The sequence below is a fragment of the Dendropsophus ebraccatus genome, chromosome 8 (genome assembly GCF_027789765.1).
Source record: "Dendropsophus ebraccatus isolate aDenEbr1 chromosome 8, aDenEbr1.pat, whole genome shotgun sequence".
Classification (NCBI taxonomy): Eukaryota; Metazoa; Chordata; class Amphibia; order Anura; family Hylidae; genus Dendropsophus; species Dendropsophus ebraccatus.
In genome coordinates, this window is record NC_091461.1 from 13445847 (window position 1) to 13463411 (window position 17565).

Sequence of the window (17565 nt, forward strand, 5' to 3'; positions counted from 1 at the left end):
TTCCCCTGAAGAAGCTGTATTGTCCACTGTTGCTGAGTGAGTTGTACTATGCATTTCCCTGGGGAAGCTGTAGGGCATATTGTTGATCAGTGACCTGTACTATGCATTGCCCCTGAGGACGCTGTACTGTGCATTGTTGCTGAACTGTGTTTCCCCTGAAGAAGCTATGCCGCTGGGTCATTGCTGGCTGGGTTGTGACGTGCATTAATGTCACTATTCAGTGCACAGTTAGGGAAGTCGTTCTGGTGTTTTATACAACTATGTATCTGAGATAGAAAGAGCATTGTGCTCACCCTGCATTGTGTTGTTTACATGGGCGGGGCTACAGTATGATAGACAGCTTACATGGGCGGACTACGGTATGATAGACAGCTTACATGGGCGGGGCTACAGTATGATAGACAGCTCTGTCACAGGTCAGTGCAGACCCCTGTAGAGTACAGAGTATATATATATCCTTATTCATCTACTATTGTTGTTTACACGCCAGCTTCTCATCCTCACGCTGTTTTGCCTGTCACCCCCCCCCCCCCCCCTTGTCTGTTTCCCAGGTGCGGCAGCACTGACAGGAGCCGTCACGCACACAGTCTCCACCGCTGTCATCTGCTTTGAGTTGACGGGCCAGATCTCCCATATTCTCCCCATGCTCATCTCCGTCATCATGGCCAATGTGGTGGCTCAGAATCTTCAGCCCAGTCTCTATGATTCCATCATTCAGACCAAGAGACTGCCGTATCTGCCCGACCTGTCCTCGTGCCATGTCAGGTGGGACACAGCGTGTATATACTCTATATACAGTATACCTAACGTAGTTATGCACAGACACCAACATTTTTGCAAGAACTCAAGAAATCAACTGGTATCCGAAAGTTATCCATATTTGTAAATAACTTCTACTTAAGAAGTCTTTTAGTACTTATCAGCTGCTGTATGTCCTGCAGGAAGTATTCTTTCTACAGTGCTCTCTGCTGCCACCTCTGTCCATGTCAGGAACTGTCCAGAGCAGCAGCAATTGGGGGGCGATAGTTATAGATTTTGGACCCCTAAAAATTGAGTGGCCAAGACAAGTGCCTCTGCTCCTTCCTTCCCACAGTATGGCGATGGTACATGTAACCACAGATCTAGGAGCGCCGCGGTATATATCAGCTCCAGTGCTATATATTACTATTGGCTGAGAGATATTTCTAGTGAGCGCAGGAGAGGATAACATGACACCAGACATCTCTGGCAGCGGCTTATCTCAGCAATAACAATGGATCACACGCGTTGACATGCTGATCCTTTTTTTCCCCAACATATGCTAAATGAATGTAGGCAGAACATTGTCTACATATTATATAGTCAGCTTAAAGGGGAACGGTCAGCTAGAAAAGACGGGCAAACTGCTGCTCTTAAAGGGACACTCTGGGGAGATTTTTATTTTTTTTTTTTTCAAATCAACTGGTTGCAGAAAGTTATATAGATCTGTAATTTACGTTTATTTAAAAATCTCCAGTCTTCCATTACTTATCAGCTGCTGTATGTCCTGCAGGAAGTGGTGTATTCTTTCCAGTCTGACACAGTGCTTTCTGCTGCCACCTCTGTCCAGAGCAGGAGAGGTTTTCTATGGGGATTTGCTGCTTCTCTGAACAGTTCCTGACATGGACAGAGGTGGCAGCAGAGAGCACTGTGACAGTGTGACTGTGACATAAGTGTGACAGTGCCCCCATAAGTGTGACAGTGCCCCCATAAGTTTGACAGTGCTCCCATAAGAATGACAGTGCCCCCATAATAGTGACAGTGCCCCCATAAGTGTGACAGTGCCCCCATAAGTTTGACAGTGCTCCCATAAGAGTGACAGTGCCCCCATAAGTGTGACAGTGCCCCCATAAGTTTGACAGTGCTCCCATAAGAGTGACAGTGCCCCCATAAGTGTGACAGTGCTCCCATAAGAGTGACAGTGCTCCTATAAGTGTGTCAGTGCCCCCATAAGTGTGACAGTGCCCCTATAAGTGTGTCAGTGCCCCCATAAGTGTGACAGTGCCCCTATAAGTGTGTCAGTGCCCCCATAAGTGTGACAGTGCTCCCATAAGAGTGTCAGTGCCCCCATAAGTGTGACAGTGCTTCCATAAGAGTGACAGTGCCCCCATAAGTGTGACAGTGCTCCCATAAGAGTGACAGTGCCCCCATAAGAGTGACAGTGCCCCCATAAGAGTAACAGTGCCCCCGTAAGTGTGACAGTGCCTCCATAAGTTTGACAGTGCTCCCATAAGAGTGACAGTACCCCATAAGTGTTATGGTGCCCCCATAAGACGGACAGTGCCCCCATAAGTGTGATGGTGCCCCCATAAGAGTGAGAGTGCTCCCATAAGTGTGACAGTGCCCCCATAAGTGTGACAGTGCCCCCATAAGTGTTATGGTGCCCCCATAAGTGTGATGGTGCCCCCATAAGAGTGACAGTGCTCCCATAAAAGTGACAAGTTCCTGACATGGACAGAGGTGGCAGCAGAGAGCACTGTGTCAGACTGGAGAGAATACACCACTTCATGCAGGACATACAGCAGCTGATAAGTACTAGAATTCATTTATAAATCTCTATAACTTTCTGACACCATTTCATTTGAAACAATTTTTTTCTCAGGAGTACCCCTTTAAGTGTCATAAAGGCATTCTAATCTAAATGTATACTGTATAGGAAAGAACAGCAGGGGGCGCTGTACTGGGCCAATGCAAAAAAATAAAATAAAAATAATTGCATGCTTTTTCCCCCGTTTGGATTTGCTTGGCAATATGGTACGCCTCTGTATGACTATGTGTCAGAGACGTCTGTCAGGGTTATATGTTGAGAAATCTTATCTCGCCGATTTTGGCTTAAAACACAGTGGTGGAGATTTATCAAAGGGCGTAAGATATAGACTGGTGTAAACTGAATACCAGTTCTGTACAGGGCTGACATAATACTGCCATATAGTGCCCAATGGTGAACACATCCCAGCAGCAGCTCGTAGTGCCCGCATATGATATAGATGTATGTATGATATGTTATATGATAATATAGATGTATGATATATAGTTACAGCCAAGAACCCCCATACATAGCGGCTAGAGTCCTGTAATGACTGGAGTGCCCCCATAAGTGTGACAGTGCCCCCATAAGTGTGACAGTGCCCCCATAAGTGTGACAGTGCCCCCGTAAGTGTGACAGTGCCCCCATAAGTGTGACAGTGCCCCCATAAGAGTGACAGTGCCCCTATAAGAGTGACAGTGCCCCTATAAGAGTGACAGTGCCTCCATAAGTGTGACAGTGCTCCCATAAGAGTGACAGTGCTCCCATAAGAGTGACAGTGCCCCCATAAGAGTGACAGTGCTCCCATAAGAGTGACAGTGCCCCTATAAGAGTGACAGTGCCCCTATAAGAGTGACAGTGCCCCCGTAAGTGTGACAGTGCCCCCATAAGTGTGACAGTGCTCCCATAAGAGTGACAGTGCCCCCATAAGAGTGACAGTGCCCCCATAAGAGTGACAGTGCCCCTATAAGAGTGACAGTGCCCCCGTAAGTGTGACAGTGCTCCCATAAGAGTGACAGTACCCCATAAGTGTTATGGTGCCCCCATAAGTGTGATGGTGCCCCCACAAGAGTGAGAGTGCCCCCATAAGAGTGACAGTGCCCCCATAAGAGTGAGAGTGCTCCCATAAGAGTGACAGTGCTCCCATAAGAGTGACAGTGCCCCCATAAGTGTGACAGTGCTCCCATAAGAGTGACAGTGCCCCTATAAGAGTGACAGTGCCCCTATAAGAGTGACAGTGCCCCCGTAAGTGTGACAGTGCCCCCATAAGTGTGACAGTGCCCCCATAAGAGTGACAGTGCCCCCATAAGAGTGACAGTGCCCCTATAAGAGTGACAGTGCCCCCGTAAGTGTGACAGTGCTCCCATAAGAGTGACAGTACCCCATAAGTGTTATGGTGCCCCCATAAGTGTGATGGTGCCCCCACAAGAGTGAGAGTGCCCCCATAAGAGTGACAGTGCCCCCATAAGAGTGAGAGTGCTCCCATAAGAGTGACAGTGCTCCCATAAGAGTGACAGTGCCCCCATAAGTGTGACAGTGCTCCCATAAGAGTGACAGTGCTCCCATAAGAGTGACAGTGCCCCCATAAGTGTGACAGTGCCCCCATAAGTGTGACAGTGCCCCCATAAGTGTGACAGTGCCCCCATAAGTGTGATGGTGCCCCCATAAGTGTGACAGTGCTCCCATAAAAGTGACAGTGCCCCCATAAGAGTGACAGTGCTCCCATAAGTGTGACAGTGCTCCCATAAGAGTGACAGTGCCCCCATAAGTGTGATGGTGCCCCTATAAGAGTGACAGTGCCCCCATAAGTGTGATGGTGCCCCCATAAGTGTGACAGTGCTCCCATAAGAGTGACAGTGCCCCCATAAGTGTGACAGTGCTCCCATAAGTGTGACAGTGCTCCCATAAGAGTGACAGTGCCCCCATAAGTGTGACAGTGCTCCCATAAGAGTGAAAGTGCCCCCATAAGTGTGATGGTGCCCCCATAAGAGTGACAGTGCTCCCATGAGAGTGACAGTGCCCCCATAAGTGTGACAGTGCTCCCATAAGAGTGACAGTGCCCCCATAAGAGTGACAGTGCCCCCATAAGAGTGACAATGCCCCCATAAGTGTTACGGTGCCCCCATAAGTGTGATGGTGCCCCCATAAGAGTGACAGTGCTCCCATGAGAGTGACAGTGCCCCCATAAGTGTGACAGTGCTCCCATAAGAGTGACAGTGCCCCCATAAGAGTGACAGTGCCCCCATAAGAGTGACAATGCCCCCATAAGTGTTACGGTGCCCCCATAAGTGTGATGGTGCCCCCATAAGAGTGACAGTGCTCCCATGAGAGTGACAGTGCCCCCATAAGTGTGACAGTGCTCCCATAAGAGTGACAGTGCCCCCATAAGAGTGACAGTGCCCCCATAAGAGTGACAATGCCCCCATAAGTGTTACGGTGCCCCCATAAGTGTGATGGTGCCCCCATAAGAGTGACAGTGCTCCCATAAAAGTGACAGTGCCCCCATAAGAGTGACAGTGCTCCCATAAGTGTGACAGTGCCCCCATAAGTGTGATGGTGCCCCCATAAGAGTGACAGTGCCCCCATAAGTGTGATGGTGCCCCCATAAGACGGACAGTGCCCCCATAAGAGTGACAGTGCCCCCATAAGTGTGATGGTGCCCCCATAAGAGTGACAGTGCCCCCATAAGAGTGACAGTGCCCCCATAAGAGTGACAGTGCCCCCATGTACATGTATGGTCCTCATTGTTACCACAGTGAGGTTGCGGTTACAGAATCTGTCAGGGATATCTTATCTAATGTCTCGGTATAGAGATTCCCATTATATCTTATTATAACCTCGGCCTCGCTTCATTTTCTAGAAAGTAGTTATTCTGCAACTGCGTCTCGGGGGGACTCGCCTCCGATAATGAGAGGATTCCCGGGGGCTCCCAGGCCTGCCGCCTGTAGGATTTATTGTATCTGTGTCTATAAATACTCACAGGGATCCTCTGCCAGATACGTGATCATGGCCGCGAACGCTGCGAGCTCTGTCCACTTGGAAAAATCTTAAAGGGACAGTAGTAACAACCCTTAAAGGGACAGTAGCATGTTTAACAACCCTTAAAGGGACAGTAGCATGTTGAACAACCCTTAAAGGGACAGTAGCATGTTTAACAACCCTTAAAGGGACAGTAGCTTTAAATGGAAAAGAAATAAACTTAAAGGGACAGTAGCACTTTATGAACACAAAGGGTGACCTGCTAGTCCTATGTGCTGAGAGATGCCAAGAGAAACAGAAGAGAATATTTATCAAACTAGAGTCAAGATTGAAGCCATTTTTAGTTTGTTACAATTTAAAACTTTGAATTTATTCTAATTCTTTCATTTTGTTCTGACAGCAAATACAACATTTTTGTGGAGGATATTATGGTGAGTGAGATTCGGTATGTGTCTTCTCACTGCACCTACAAAGATCTTCTTAATGTCCTGAAGACCTGCTCTCACAAAACGCTGCCCCTAGTGGAGTCAAGAGGTAAGACAACTTAAAGGGGGACTCCAGCAATTTTTTCCCCCTTTCAGATCAACTGGTGTGAAAAAGTTTTACAGATTTGTAATTTAATTCTCTTTAAAAATCTCCAGCCTTCCAGTACTTATCAGCTGCTGTATGTCCTGCAGGAAGTGATGTATTCTTTCCAGTCTGACACAGTGCTCTCTGCTACCACCTCTGTCCATGTCAGGAACTGTCCAGAGCAGGAGACGTTTTCTGTTCCAATATATTTTATTTTATTTTAGTTTGACAATTATTAACAAGTGTACAACATTAAACAATACATTGTACAGATCAATTCAAAGAAAAAGTACAATAACCGTAATAAACAAGAATAGGAGTGTTACATCAATAGGGTTATTGCCAAAAGCTATAGCCTCCTCATACTTATAGGTAGTATTATTTCTTGAATGATATCTTCAATAGTAGGTATGGAAGGAAATTTCCATTGTCTCGTTAGCGACAGTTTCCCAATTGTTGCTATTTTGCAGAATAAAATACGATGAGGTGGCGGTAAGATCAGATGAATGTTCTGGAACAAAAGTATTAGTTGAGGTATAAAGGGTATATGATATGTAAGTATTTTAGCTAATAATGTATATTTCACTCTAATATTTTGCTATCTGTGGGCAATACCACAGAATATGTTGTAATTAGAAATGAGCAAATAGTGAAATATTCAAAAATTCGATATTCGTATATTCAAAATTCCAATATTCGTATATTCGATCAAATATCGAATCCCATTATAGTCTATGGGAGAAAAATAATTGTGACTTTGAATTCATTATTCGACCACTAGGAGGTCACCAAGTGCCCAATGACACGTCAGGAAATGATGCCAACCCCTCTGGATGCATATGGGACAGCAGGGGAAGCATGTCTGGGTACATCTAACTTTTGGGGGTCCCTTTCTACCCAAGGGCCCTATTACATGGGCCGATTATCGTTTGCTAACTATTGTTTGTTAATCGTTCGCTGTAATTCCACATTCGTTCGCTCAAGTTCCGCATTTGTTCACTAATTGTTCAGTGTAATTGCACATGGTTCATTGTTTTGCTGGGATCAGATGGAGTAAACGATCATAGTAACGATTGCAATAACGATCGGAACTTACGACTATAGTTCTGTGTAATATGGTGAACGATTTCAGGTTAACGATCTGGTTTGCAATTGTTTATCGTTTGTCGGTAAATGTTAAAAATCACTGTCTCAAAACACTTTCTTTTAGCCCTAACGAGGGCTTTTGGGGGTCCCTCCCTGCCTAAGGGTCCTATTCCACGGGCCGATGGGGGCTCGATCAATAATGTAAACGAGCGCCGATCTGCTAGATCAGCGCTTATTTACTGAGCCTATTACATGGCCCGATAATCGTTTAGCGAGGGCTGCAGGGACATCGTTACCGATGTCCTTGCAGCCCTTGTTTAAACACCATACATTACCTAACCATGTTGCAGGGCTTCTCCTGCGCTCCTCTTCCTACCGGTCCCGCGTGCAGCAGCAGCTTTGGTGCAGCCTGTCAGAGCTGATAGAACGCTCAGCCAATCACTGGCCACGGCGGTCCTGGCCAGTGACTGGCTGAGTGGTCTTTCAGCTAAGTCAGGCTGCAAAGAAGCTGCTACTGTTCGCGGGACCGGGAGGAATAGGAGCGCAGGAGAAGCCCTGCAACATGGTTAGGTAATGTATGCTGCTGGTGAAATCGTCGGTCGCCTGCTGCACATCGCTATTCCACACAGCGATGCGCGGTCGGTGCCCGATGATTTTAGGTTTGCACCTAAATAAACAATCAGTAGATGACACAGTGATCGGCTGATTGTTCTCTCTATTCCACAGAGCGATAATCGGCCGGATCGGGCTGATTCAGCCGATTATCGCTTTGTGGAATAGGCCCCTAACTTCACCTAAAAGCTTTCTCTCCCTGGTATACAGTCTCTCCCTCTCTAGCTCCAACCAGCAAGTGACACGATTCTGAAATCACTATTCTTATATTCAGGAGGTCACATGGTTTAGCCAGCCAATCACAGTTAGAGGTTTTTTTTTAAGTCCTGCCTATTCCTAGTGCATTTCCCTCCCTTTAAAGTTGTGTGTCTCCTAGATAGTAGAAATGCCTTATGCTGCGTTTACACGTAACGATTATCGTGCGAATTTGAACGATAACGATCGAGTTCGAACGATAATCGTACGTGTAAACGCAGCGAACGACGAGCGAGAAATCATTCATTTTGATCTTTGAACATGTTCTTAAATCGTTGTTCGTCGTTCGCAAAAAAATTCGCAGATCCTTCCGTGTAAACAGTCGTTCACCGATTTTACCTATGTGCGAGATAGGCTTAAGCGATTGCAAAACGAATTTTCCGTACGTTATATCATTCCATCGTGATAAAAAAAATCGTTACTTTGAAATTGTTAATCGTACGATCGGGCGAATTATTGCGTGTAAACTAATCTTAAGTATTTATATAAATCTTCTTTGGTAAGATCATAATTATGTTGTAAATCTAAGAAAGAGTGAAGGACGCCTTGAAACAATTGGTTTGTTTCTATTAGGCCTTTTGACATCCAGGAGGAAATGTACCACTTTCTGCAGGGCATATGGTAGCTGATAGGTATGGGAAGATTGGAGATTTTTTAATAGAAGTAAATTACAAATCTATATAACTTTCTGACACCAGTTGATTTAAAAGAAAAAAAAAACTGGAATTTTTTTTTACACTTTTGAGGGATCTGGTTATAGAGGAAATTCTTAGTTACATTTGGCTTATGGAATCCCCACTATTATATGGTGATTATAAGCAGGAATTGTTACTTATACAATTATGGGAGACACCAACAGGAGGTGCAGCACAGGGGAGTACTCTCCATGCGGCTTCCTATAATATAGCCCCTTCTTGCAGAATGTATGGTTCTTCTGGGATCCATCGAGAGATCAGAGATCGAGGATTTATTGAACAGAGTCCTCAGTAAGGAGAGAAGACTCCGTATGTCGTCACCCCCCTACAAAGGTCAGAGGATGGCACAGACCCAGGGCAAAAGGGACTCTTTCCGATACGTGGATGATGAAGAAACTGGTGCCGAGGAAGAGGAAAAGAAAGAGGTGAGGAGAAGAGAAAAACTACAACATACAACTACAATAGTAATGTACAACACAGCCAAGAGGAAGCTTAGTGTTGGTTCAGGACTATAGGAGCCAGGTGGATGGACCATGCATAGAGGGAAACCATTGTGTAGGTGGGACAATAGAGATAGTATAGAAAGTCGGGAGAAACCAATGATACAGTATAACATTGTAGACGTAGATGTTTTTCCCAATGATATAATGTAGGTTGTAAAGGTATTTTTGGCTATTACTTATGTGCCTTGTGCTATCAGCTATTGGTGCCCTACAATAAAGCAAGGTTTTCAGTGGTTTATGCCGTAACCTGGGCTTGCAAGGTGTTGTTAGCAGTGGGCTAGGTGTGGTGTCACAGTGGCCAGGAGTGGTAATGCCCACCCCCGGGTGTACAAGTACTGGAAGTCCAGCACTTAAACAGAATAGCGTTTACTTGAGATCTTCAGTGTAATACAAAACAGGTGAAATGAATGTAAAACAAAAAAAAATAGATTATAACAAAAAAACAAGAATATAACACAGGGCAGTTAGCTTAAAGGGGTACTCCGACGCTGATAAAAAAACAATCAATCATAAACATAGTTTTTCCACTTACAATCCCTCCTGACTCTGTTCGAATTTCCCGCTGTTTGCAGGTCCCTGAAGCTCCAGTTGGTGGCTTCATTTTTTCTTCACTTCCTGGTTTGGGCTTTCCCATGATGCACTTTGTCTCCTGTGATGTCTAACTGACTCTGTAAAACTGTTAGATGGCTTACATCTTGTTCAGCCAATCAGAGCTGAGCAACCTGTGTCATTTGACAAAGGGAGGCTGGCCTAACAGGGCTTAGACCTGCCTCCCTCTTGATGATGTCATTGTCACAAAATGGCTGCCACAGAGCAGCCTGGGGGTCAACAGTCATTAGGTAAGAATGAGTTTACTTCACTTCCTGGTGGGCGGTTGAGGAGGGAAAAGATAGGGAAGGGGGGCAGATAGGTGATTGAAGCATATTACACAGTTATATAACTTTGTAATGGCTTTCAATTACTGGGAAAAAGCTTTTCGCTGGAGTTCCCCTTTAAGTGATTTAGGAGCAGGTAGTAGGCTGAGTTGAATAGGTTTGAAATGTGTAGCTGAGCTGAGTAGGTTCAGAGTCTTGGGGACATTGCCTAAAGGCCCTATTCTACGGAACGATCATCGGCCGACATCGTTCATGTCGGCTGATCGTTGTGTCGCTTGTTTTTCAAACATGTTGACTGGGATAGCAGAGACCTGCTGCCGTCACCCCGTGGAATAGGAATGGAAGCAGCAGACCGCCGCTATCCTTTATGGGCTGCCCGGACGATCTAGCGATCACCCGGGCAGCCCCCCCCCCCCACACAGCTCCCCGCGGCCCCTCCCGCACTCACCCACACGCTGCCGACACGTGAAATAGCTGCAGCAGCGAGCAGGGAACGAGGAGCAAACGAGCACTGACATCGCTCGTTTGCTTCTCTGCTTCGCCCCGTGGAATAGGGGCCTAAGTAGTGCAGTGCTCTGCCGGGATGGTTTGTAGTGACCTTGTGTGGAAGAATAAGACTCTTGTAGTGTGATAGGTGAGAACAGTGTGATCCCCCAGGATAGTGATTGGCTAACACACAACAGTGAAACAAATCAAGTAACCCTTTTCTCCTTCAGCTGTGCACAAAGAACAGGGGAGAGTGAGACACCAAGTGGTGATGGTGTGAAAAGGCACCCATCATCCCAGAGTGTGACACCTGACAGAGATACCTTTTCACTGGTGGAAGACAGGGCTTAGTGGCACACCCGTTCTCGGACACTGCACTTATCTTCCCGGTGGACGGGCCTTTGGGTAGAGTATAAACGACTGCTCGGCCCGTCCTTGTGGATAACCTCTCTCCTGGGGAGACACTGGCCGACTAACAGCAGACAATTCAGTATCCAGCACTTTCCAAATAGCAGAATTGCCTAATTTAGGACCCATTAAGGCAATTTATACAAAACTGCTGGAAAATTCCGGGGTTTGTTATGTGCTTTTTTTATCCCGCGCTTTAATGGATACTAAATCAGCAATATTACTATTTGGAAAGTGCTGGACACTGAGCTCTCTTCTCTGGGGTTTAGGGAACAGATGAGAAATATTCTATAGTCACAAATAATCTGATAATAGTCCCTGTCTGTATCGTGCATCCATTCATGCTGCAGATTCCGCCGCAGATTGTTCCAATGGAAACATTTACTGTGTGAACATATTCTTAAGGTTCTGGATAAAAAAAAAATATGCATACAGTATGTGTGCATCCGTTTTGATCCATTTTTCTATTGACTTCCATTATAAAGAAAAGGATAAAAATGGATCCTTTTTTTTTAAACACACACAAAAATGTAGTTAACCTAATTTTTGTGTCCGTTAAAGAAAAAAAAAAGGATGTTTTTTTTTTCTTTTTTAGGCTATGTTCACACTACGTACGTAGTTCTCGCCGCAGAACTACGGCCGTAGTTTTGCGGGGTGGGACATAGCTTTATTTGCAATGGGATCCCGGCCGGAGCGTACACACATAGTGAATTGCGGCCGCAGAAAGACCTGTCAGTTCACACAGACAAGCGGCTCTGGCCGCTCGCTTAACTGTGGGCTATGGGAAGCTCTGATGCGGGCGCATGCTGATGGCTTAAGCAATCGCAAAACACTCGCAAAACTATTTCTCCGTACGATATATCACTCCATCTAAACGTTGATCGTTATGAGAACAAATCGTTACTTCAAAATCGTTAATTGTGCGATTGGGTGAATTATCGCTCCGTGTAAAAGTACCATAAGGGTCCATTTACACAGAAAGATTATCTGACAGATTATCTGCCAAAGATTTGAAGCCAAAGCCAGAAACAGACTATAAACAGAGATCAGGTCATAAAGGAAAGCCTGAGATTTCTCAGGCCCACTGAGGGTCTCAGCATCAGATGACCCCCTTATCTGTATATGAGACTCATATTCCAGCGGCTTTATTCCGCTGTGTGTTACAGTGTCTGGCGGCGGCGGCTTTATGAAGACTCCTGGTGACTGCTTATTGATGGACCCTGATAGATAAAAGCCATTATGAGGGATGAGGAGGACATCTAGTTATTAAGCGGCTCCGGCTGCAGGAAGTGATAAACAGCCAGGTGTGAAGGAGGTCGCAGCATCTCCATCTGATTATTGGGAATTTCTATATCTCCATCTCTCTGCTCGATGCAGCTGGTTATACAGGGAATGAATATCAGACAGAGCCGCTATTACAATCCCGATCAAAACACGTCGGGGAAAGGGGTGGTGGGGGGCGCCTGGTGGAGAGAGAGCAAAATGTTCACAATTTATGTCTATTTTAATTTTATTCCCTATAGGCAATCGAGCAACGCAACGGTCCCCTGACCCCAAATAATTCAGGGGAGACACCGACATCTCCTCCAGAGCCAGGTAACACCCTGAGTGACTATAATAACTATTCAGGGGAAGACATGAATCAAAGTCTCAGGTTTAACCTTTTGCTTAAGTCATATAATGGATGGCATTAGAGGTGTTAGAAACATAGTATGCTGAGAAGAGAAAGAGTTGCTGGTGCTGCTTGTTCAGGGTCTTGAAGATGCTAACCCTCTCCCACCGCTGCACAGTAAAATAACGTCGCTTCAGCCTATGCCTGATGCTGCTATGCCTGATGCTGCAGCAACGTTTATTAATGATCGAGGATAACACAGACGCAGAAGCTGTGCCTGTGTCATCCGCAGCGGGTCCCAGCTATCAGTGATAGCCGGGCACCCGCTGCAACTCTCAGAACTGCTAAGAGTTAACCCTATAAATACTGCGGTCAGTACGACCGCAGCATCTATAGGGCTTCTGACAGAGAATTCTCCCTCTACAGAGGGAGAATTCTTTGTCCGGTGTTCATCGGGGCTCTGCGAAGTGATTGCAGAGCCCCGATGGTAGCCATGGAAACTGGAACCGGTTTCCTGGCTACGGAGGCTGGCGGGGGAGGGTGGGAAGTAGGGCGGGCGGCTGTGCGCTCTGCCCCCTTCCCTCTGTCCCCTGCCGCTGTCACAAGATTGTAACAGCCCAAAGTGCAGCAAAGGTAACAGCATCTCACAAGGAGGATAAGATAAAAAAGTAGTTGTTTATTCCAGCATGGCACCAATACAACGTTTCAACCGTAATGGTCTTTTTCAAGTATTAAAGACCATTGCGGTTGAAACGTTGTATTGGTGTTATGTTGGAATAAACAACTACGTTTTTATCTTATCCGCCTTGTGAGATGCTGTTACCTTTGCTGCACTTTGGACTGTTTTTTGCCCTATTTGGACACTAGGGTTGGTAACTATTGCATTCCGTACTAATTTGTTATATATTTATTTACTAGAAAATGTACCCGGCGCTGCCCGGGTATAAAGTGTCAGTGTGTTAATTAGATTTGTTCTAAGGTGCCCAGGAGGCCAAGCTAAAGGTATTGTTTCATCTAAGTTATTCAGTGGAATTAGTGTATACCTGTAGTGCATAGTTGGAGGGGTTCTGTATACCCACAATGTATAGTTTTTAGGGGTCTCGCATATCTGTAGTGCATAGTTGGGGGGGCTGTATACCTATAGTGTATAGTTGGGGGGTCCTGTATACCTGTAGTGTGTAGTTGGGGGGGCTGTATACCTGTAGTGTATAGTTGAGGGAGGTCCTGTATACCTGCAGTGTACAGTTGGTGAAGGTCCTGTATACCTGTACTGTATAGTTCGGGGGTCCTGTATACCTGTAGTATATAGTTGGTGCTGTATACCTGTAATGTATAGTTGGTGGAAGTCTTGTACACCTGTAGTTTATAGTTTAAGGGTCCTGGATACCTGTAGTGTATAATTGGTGGAGGTCTTGTATACCTGTAGTATATAGTTTGGGGGTCCTTTATACCTGTAGTGCATAGCTTGAGGGTCCTGTATAACTGTAGTATAGAGTTGGTGGAGGTCCTGTATACCTGTAGTGTATAGTTTGGGGTCCTGTATACCTGTAGTATATAGTTGGTGGAGTTCCTGTATACCTGTAGTATATAGCTTTGGGGTCCTGTATACCTGTAGTGTATAGTTTGGGCTCCTGTATACCTGTAGTATATAGTTGGTGGAGTTCCTGTGTACCTGTAGTATATAGCTTTGGGGTCCTGTATACCTGTAGTAAAGAGTTGGTGAAGGTGCTGTATACCTGTAGTATAGAGTTGGGGTAGGTCCTGTATACCTGTAGTGTATAGTTTTGAGGTCCTGTATACCTGTAGTGTATAGTTTGGGGTCCTATATACCTGTAGTATATAGTTGGTGGAGTTCCTGTATACCTTTAGTGTATAGTTTTGGGGTCCTGTATACCTGTAGTGTATAGTTTGGGGTCCTGTAAACCTGTAGTATATAGTTGGTGGAGGTCCTGTATACCTGAAGTATATAGTTGGTGGAGGTCCTGTATACCTGTAGTGTATAGTTTTGGGGTCCTGTATACCTGTAGTGTAAAGTTTGGGGTCCTGTATACCTGTAGTATATAGTAGGTGGAGGTCCCGTGCTCTTGTAGTGTATAGTTTTGGGGTCCTGTATACCTGTAGTGTCCTGTATACCTGCAGGGTCGTATTTACCATTAGGCACCCATGGTCTGGTGCGTAGGGTAGCACCTTGCAGAGGGGCAGTACCCTCCCGTTCAGACTTGCCAGATAATCTTTGGTCAGGTCTTGTATAGCGGTGTTATCCAGTCACAGTATGGCGGTATTGGTCAGGTCTGGTATGGCAGTGTTATTCAGTCACAGTGTGTCGGTATTGGTCAGGTCTGGTATGACAGTGTTATCCAGTCACAGTATGGCGGTATTGGTCAGGTCTGGTGTGGCAGTGTTACCCAGTCACAGTTTGGTATACCTGTAGTGCCCTGTATATACATGTACTGTATAGATGGAGTAGGTTGCCCTGCATATACATATACTGTATAGATGGAGTAGGGGGTCCTGTATATACATGTACTGTATAGATGGAGTAAGTTGCCCTGCATATACATATACTGTATTGATGGAGTAGGGGGTCCTGTATATACATGTACTGTATAGATGGAGTAGGGGCTCTTGTATATACATGTACTGTATAGATGGAGTAGGGGGCCCTGTATATACATGTACTGTATAGATGGAGTAGGGAGCCCTGTATATACATGTACTGTATAGATGGAGTAGGGAGTCCTGTATACATGTACTGTATAGATGGAGTAGGGGGCCCTGTATATACATGTACTGTATAGATGGAGTAGGTTGCCCTGCATATACATATACTGTATAGATGGAGTAGGGGGTCCTGTATATACATGTACTGTATAGATGGAGTAGGGGCTCCTGTATACATGTACTGTATAGATGGAGTAGGGGGTCCTGTATATACATGTACTGTATAGATGGAGTAGGGAGTCCTATATACATGTACTGTATAGATGGAGTAGGGGCCCTGTATATACATGTACTGTATAGATGGAGTAGGTTGCCCTGCATATACATATACTGTATAGATGAGTAGGGGGTCCTGTATATACATGTACTGTATAGATGGAGTAGGGGCTCCTGTATACATGTACTGTATAGATGGAGTAGGGGGTCCTGTATATACATGTACTGTATAGATGGAGTAGGGAGTCCTATATACATGTACTGTATAGATGGAGTAGGGGCTCCTGTATACATGTACTGTATAGATGGAGTAGGGGGTCCTGTATATACATGTACTGTATAGATGGAGTAGGGAGTCCTGTATACATGTACTGTATAGATGGAGTAGGGGGCCCTGTATATACATGTACTGTATAGATGGAGTAGGTTGCCCTGCATATACATGTACTGTATAGATGGAGTAGGGGGTCCTATATACTTGTACTGTATAGATGGAGTAGGGGGCCCTGTATATACATGTACTGTATAGATGGAGTAGGGGGCCCTGTATATACATGTACTGTATAGATGGAGTAGGGGGTCCTGTATATACATGTACTGTATAGATGGAGTAGGGGCTCCTGTATACATGTACTGTATAGATGGAGTAGGGGGTCCTGTATATACATGTACTGTATAGATGGAGTAGGGGGTGCTGTATATACATGTACTGTATAGATGGAGTAGGGGGCCCTGTATATACATGTACTGTATAGATGGAGTAGGTTGCCCTGCATATACATATACTGTATAGATGGAGTAGGGGGCCCTGTATACATGTACTGTATAGATGGAGTAGGGGGCCCTGTATACATGTACTGTATAGATGGAGTAGGGGGTCCTGTATATACATGTACTGTATAGATGGAGTAGGGGGTCCTGTATATACATGTACTGTATAGATGGAGTAGGGGGTCCTGTATACATGTACTGTATAGATGGAGTAGGGGGCCCTGTATATACATGTACTGTATAGATGGAGTAGGGGGTCCTGTATATACATGTACTGTATAGATGGAGTAGGGGGTCCTGTATATACATGTACTGTATAGATGGAGTAGGGGGTCCTGTATATACATGTACTGTATAGATGGAGTAGGGGGTCCTGTATATACATGTACTGTATAGATGGAGTAGGGGGTCCTGTATATACATGTACTGTATAGATGGAGTAGGGGGTCCTGTATATACATGTACTGTATAGATGGAGTAGGGGGCCCTGTATACATGTACTGTATAGATGGAGTAGGGGGTCCTGTATATACATGTACTGTATAGATGGAGTAGGGGGTCCTGTATATACATGTACTGTATAGATGGAGTAGGGGGTCTACCAGTTATTACTGTGGATGTTGTGAGGCAGCTTCCCTAGCAACCATTGCTCCCTGTGATAATGAAAGCAGTAATCCTATTGGTTGCTAAGGCTCCAACTGCCGTGTCTGCTGCAGCTAATTATATCACCTGTGTTTGCAGTGAGGAGATTTTCCCATTCATCTCTATGGGGTGCCGCTCTTCCCCCTCCCCCTCCCCTCCTGTACATCTGGCGGGGACGGGACCTTCCCGGGCACCCAATGTATCTGTGTGCCAAATTTGGGGCCAAACGGTTCAGGCATTTGGAAGTCTATTTGGGACAGACAGACAGACAGACTTTGATTTTTATGATATAGATTAAGACTGGCAAGTCTAAGAAGAGGAGTGCTATAGTATTTTTCTATTTTTGGAAGATTGTAACAGCGGCAGGGGACAGAGGAGAGGGGGCAGACATAGGGACATCAGCTTATGCGATCATTATGATCCCATAACCTGATGTCCAAACACGACCTGGGCATTGAGGAATCAATGATCCCAGGTCTAGAAAGGGTTACCTGATGTAAAGTACCTGATGACACCTACATAGAAAGACTAGGCTTGGTTAAGTCTAGAGAAACCCAGTTGTGCAACCAAATCCTCTGTGTGGTGGTGA

General features: G+C 45.4%; 1 protein-coding gene and 1 long non-coding RNA gene across 4 annotated transcripts in view; one reads left to right on the top strand and one right to left on the bottom strand.

The window, feature by feature from the left end:
- CLCN1 (chloride voltage-gated channel 1) overlaps positions 1-17565 on the top strand; it is a 76266-nt gene that overhangs the window by 54762 nt on the left and 3939 nt on the right. For all 3 annotated transcript variants that reach the window (XM_069979826.1, XM_069979825.1, XM_069979824.1), the window contains exons 15-18: positions 552-765; positions 5925-6058; positions 8968-9167; positions 12538-12610. In XM_069979826.1, coding sequence (XP_069835927.1) covers positions 552-765; positions 5925-6058; positions 8968-9167; positions 12538-12610 — 621 coding nt within the window. The remainder of the gene's footprint in view (positions 1-551; positions 766-5924; positions 6059-8967; positions 9168-12537; positions 12611-17565) is intronic.
- The window catches only part of LOC138799065 (uncharacterized), a 37270-nt gene that overhangs the window by 7385 nt on the left and 12320 nt on the right, over positions 1-17565 (bottom strand). The gene's annotated exons all lie outside the window — the stretch shown is intronic.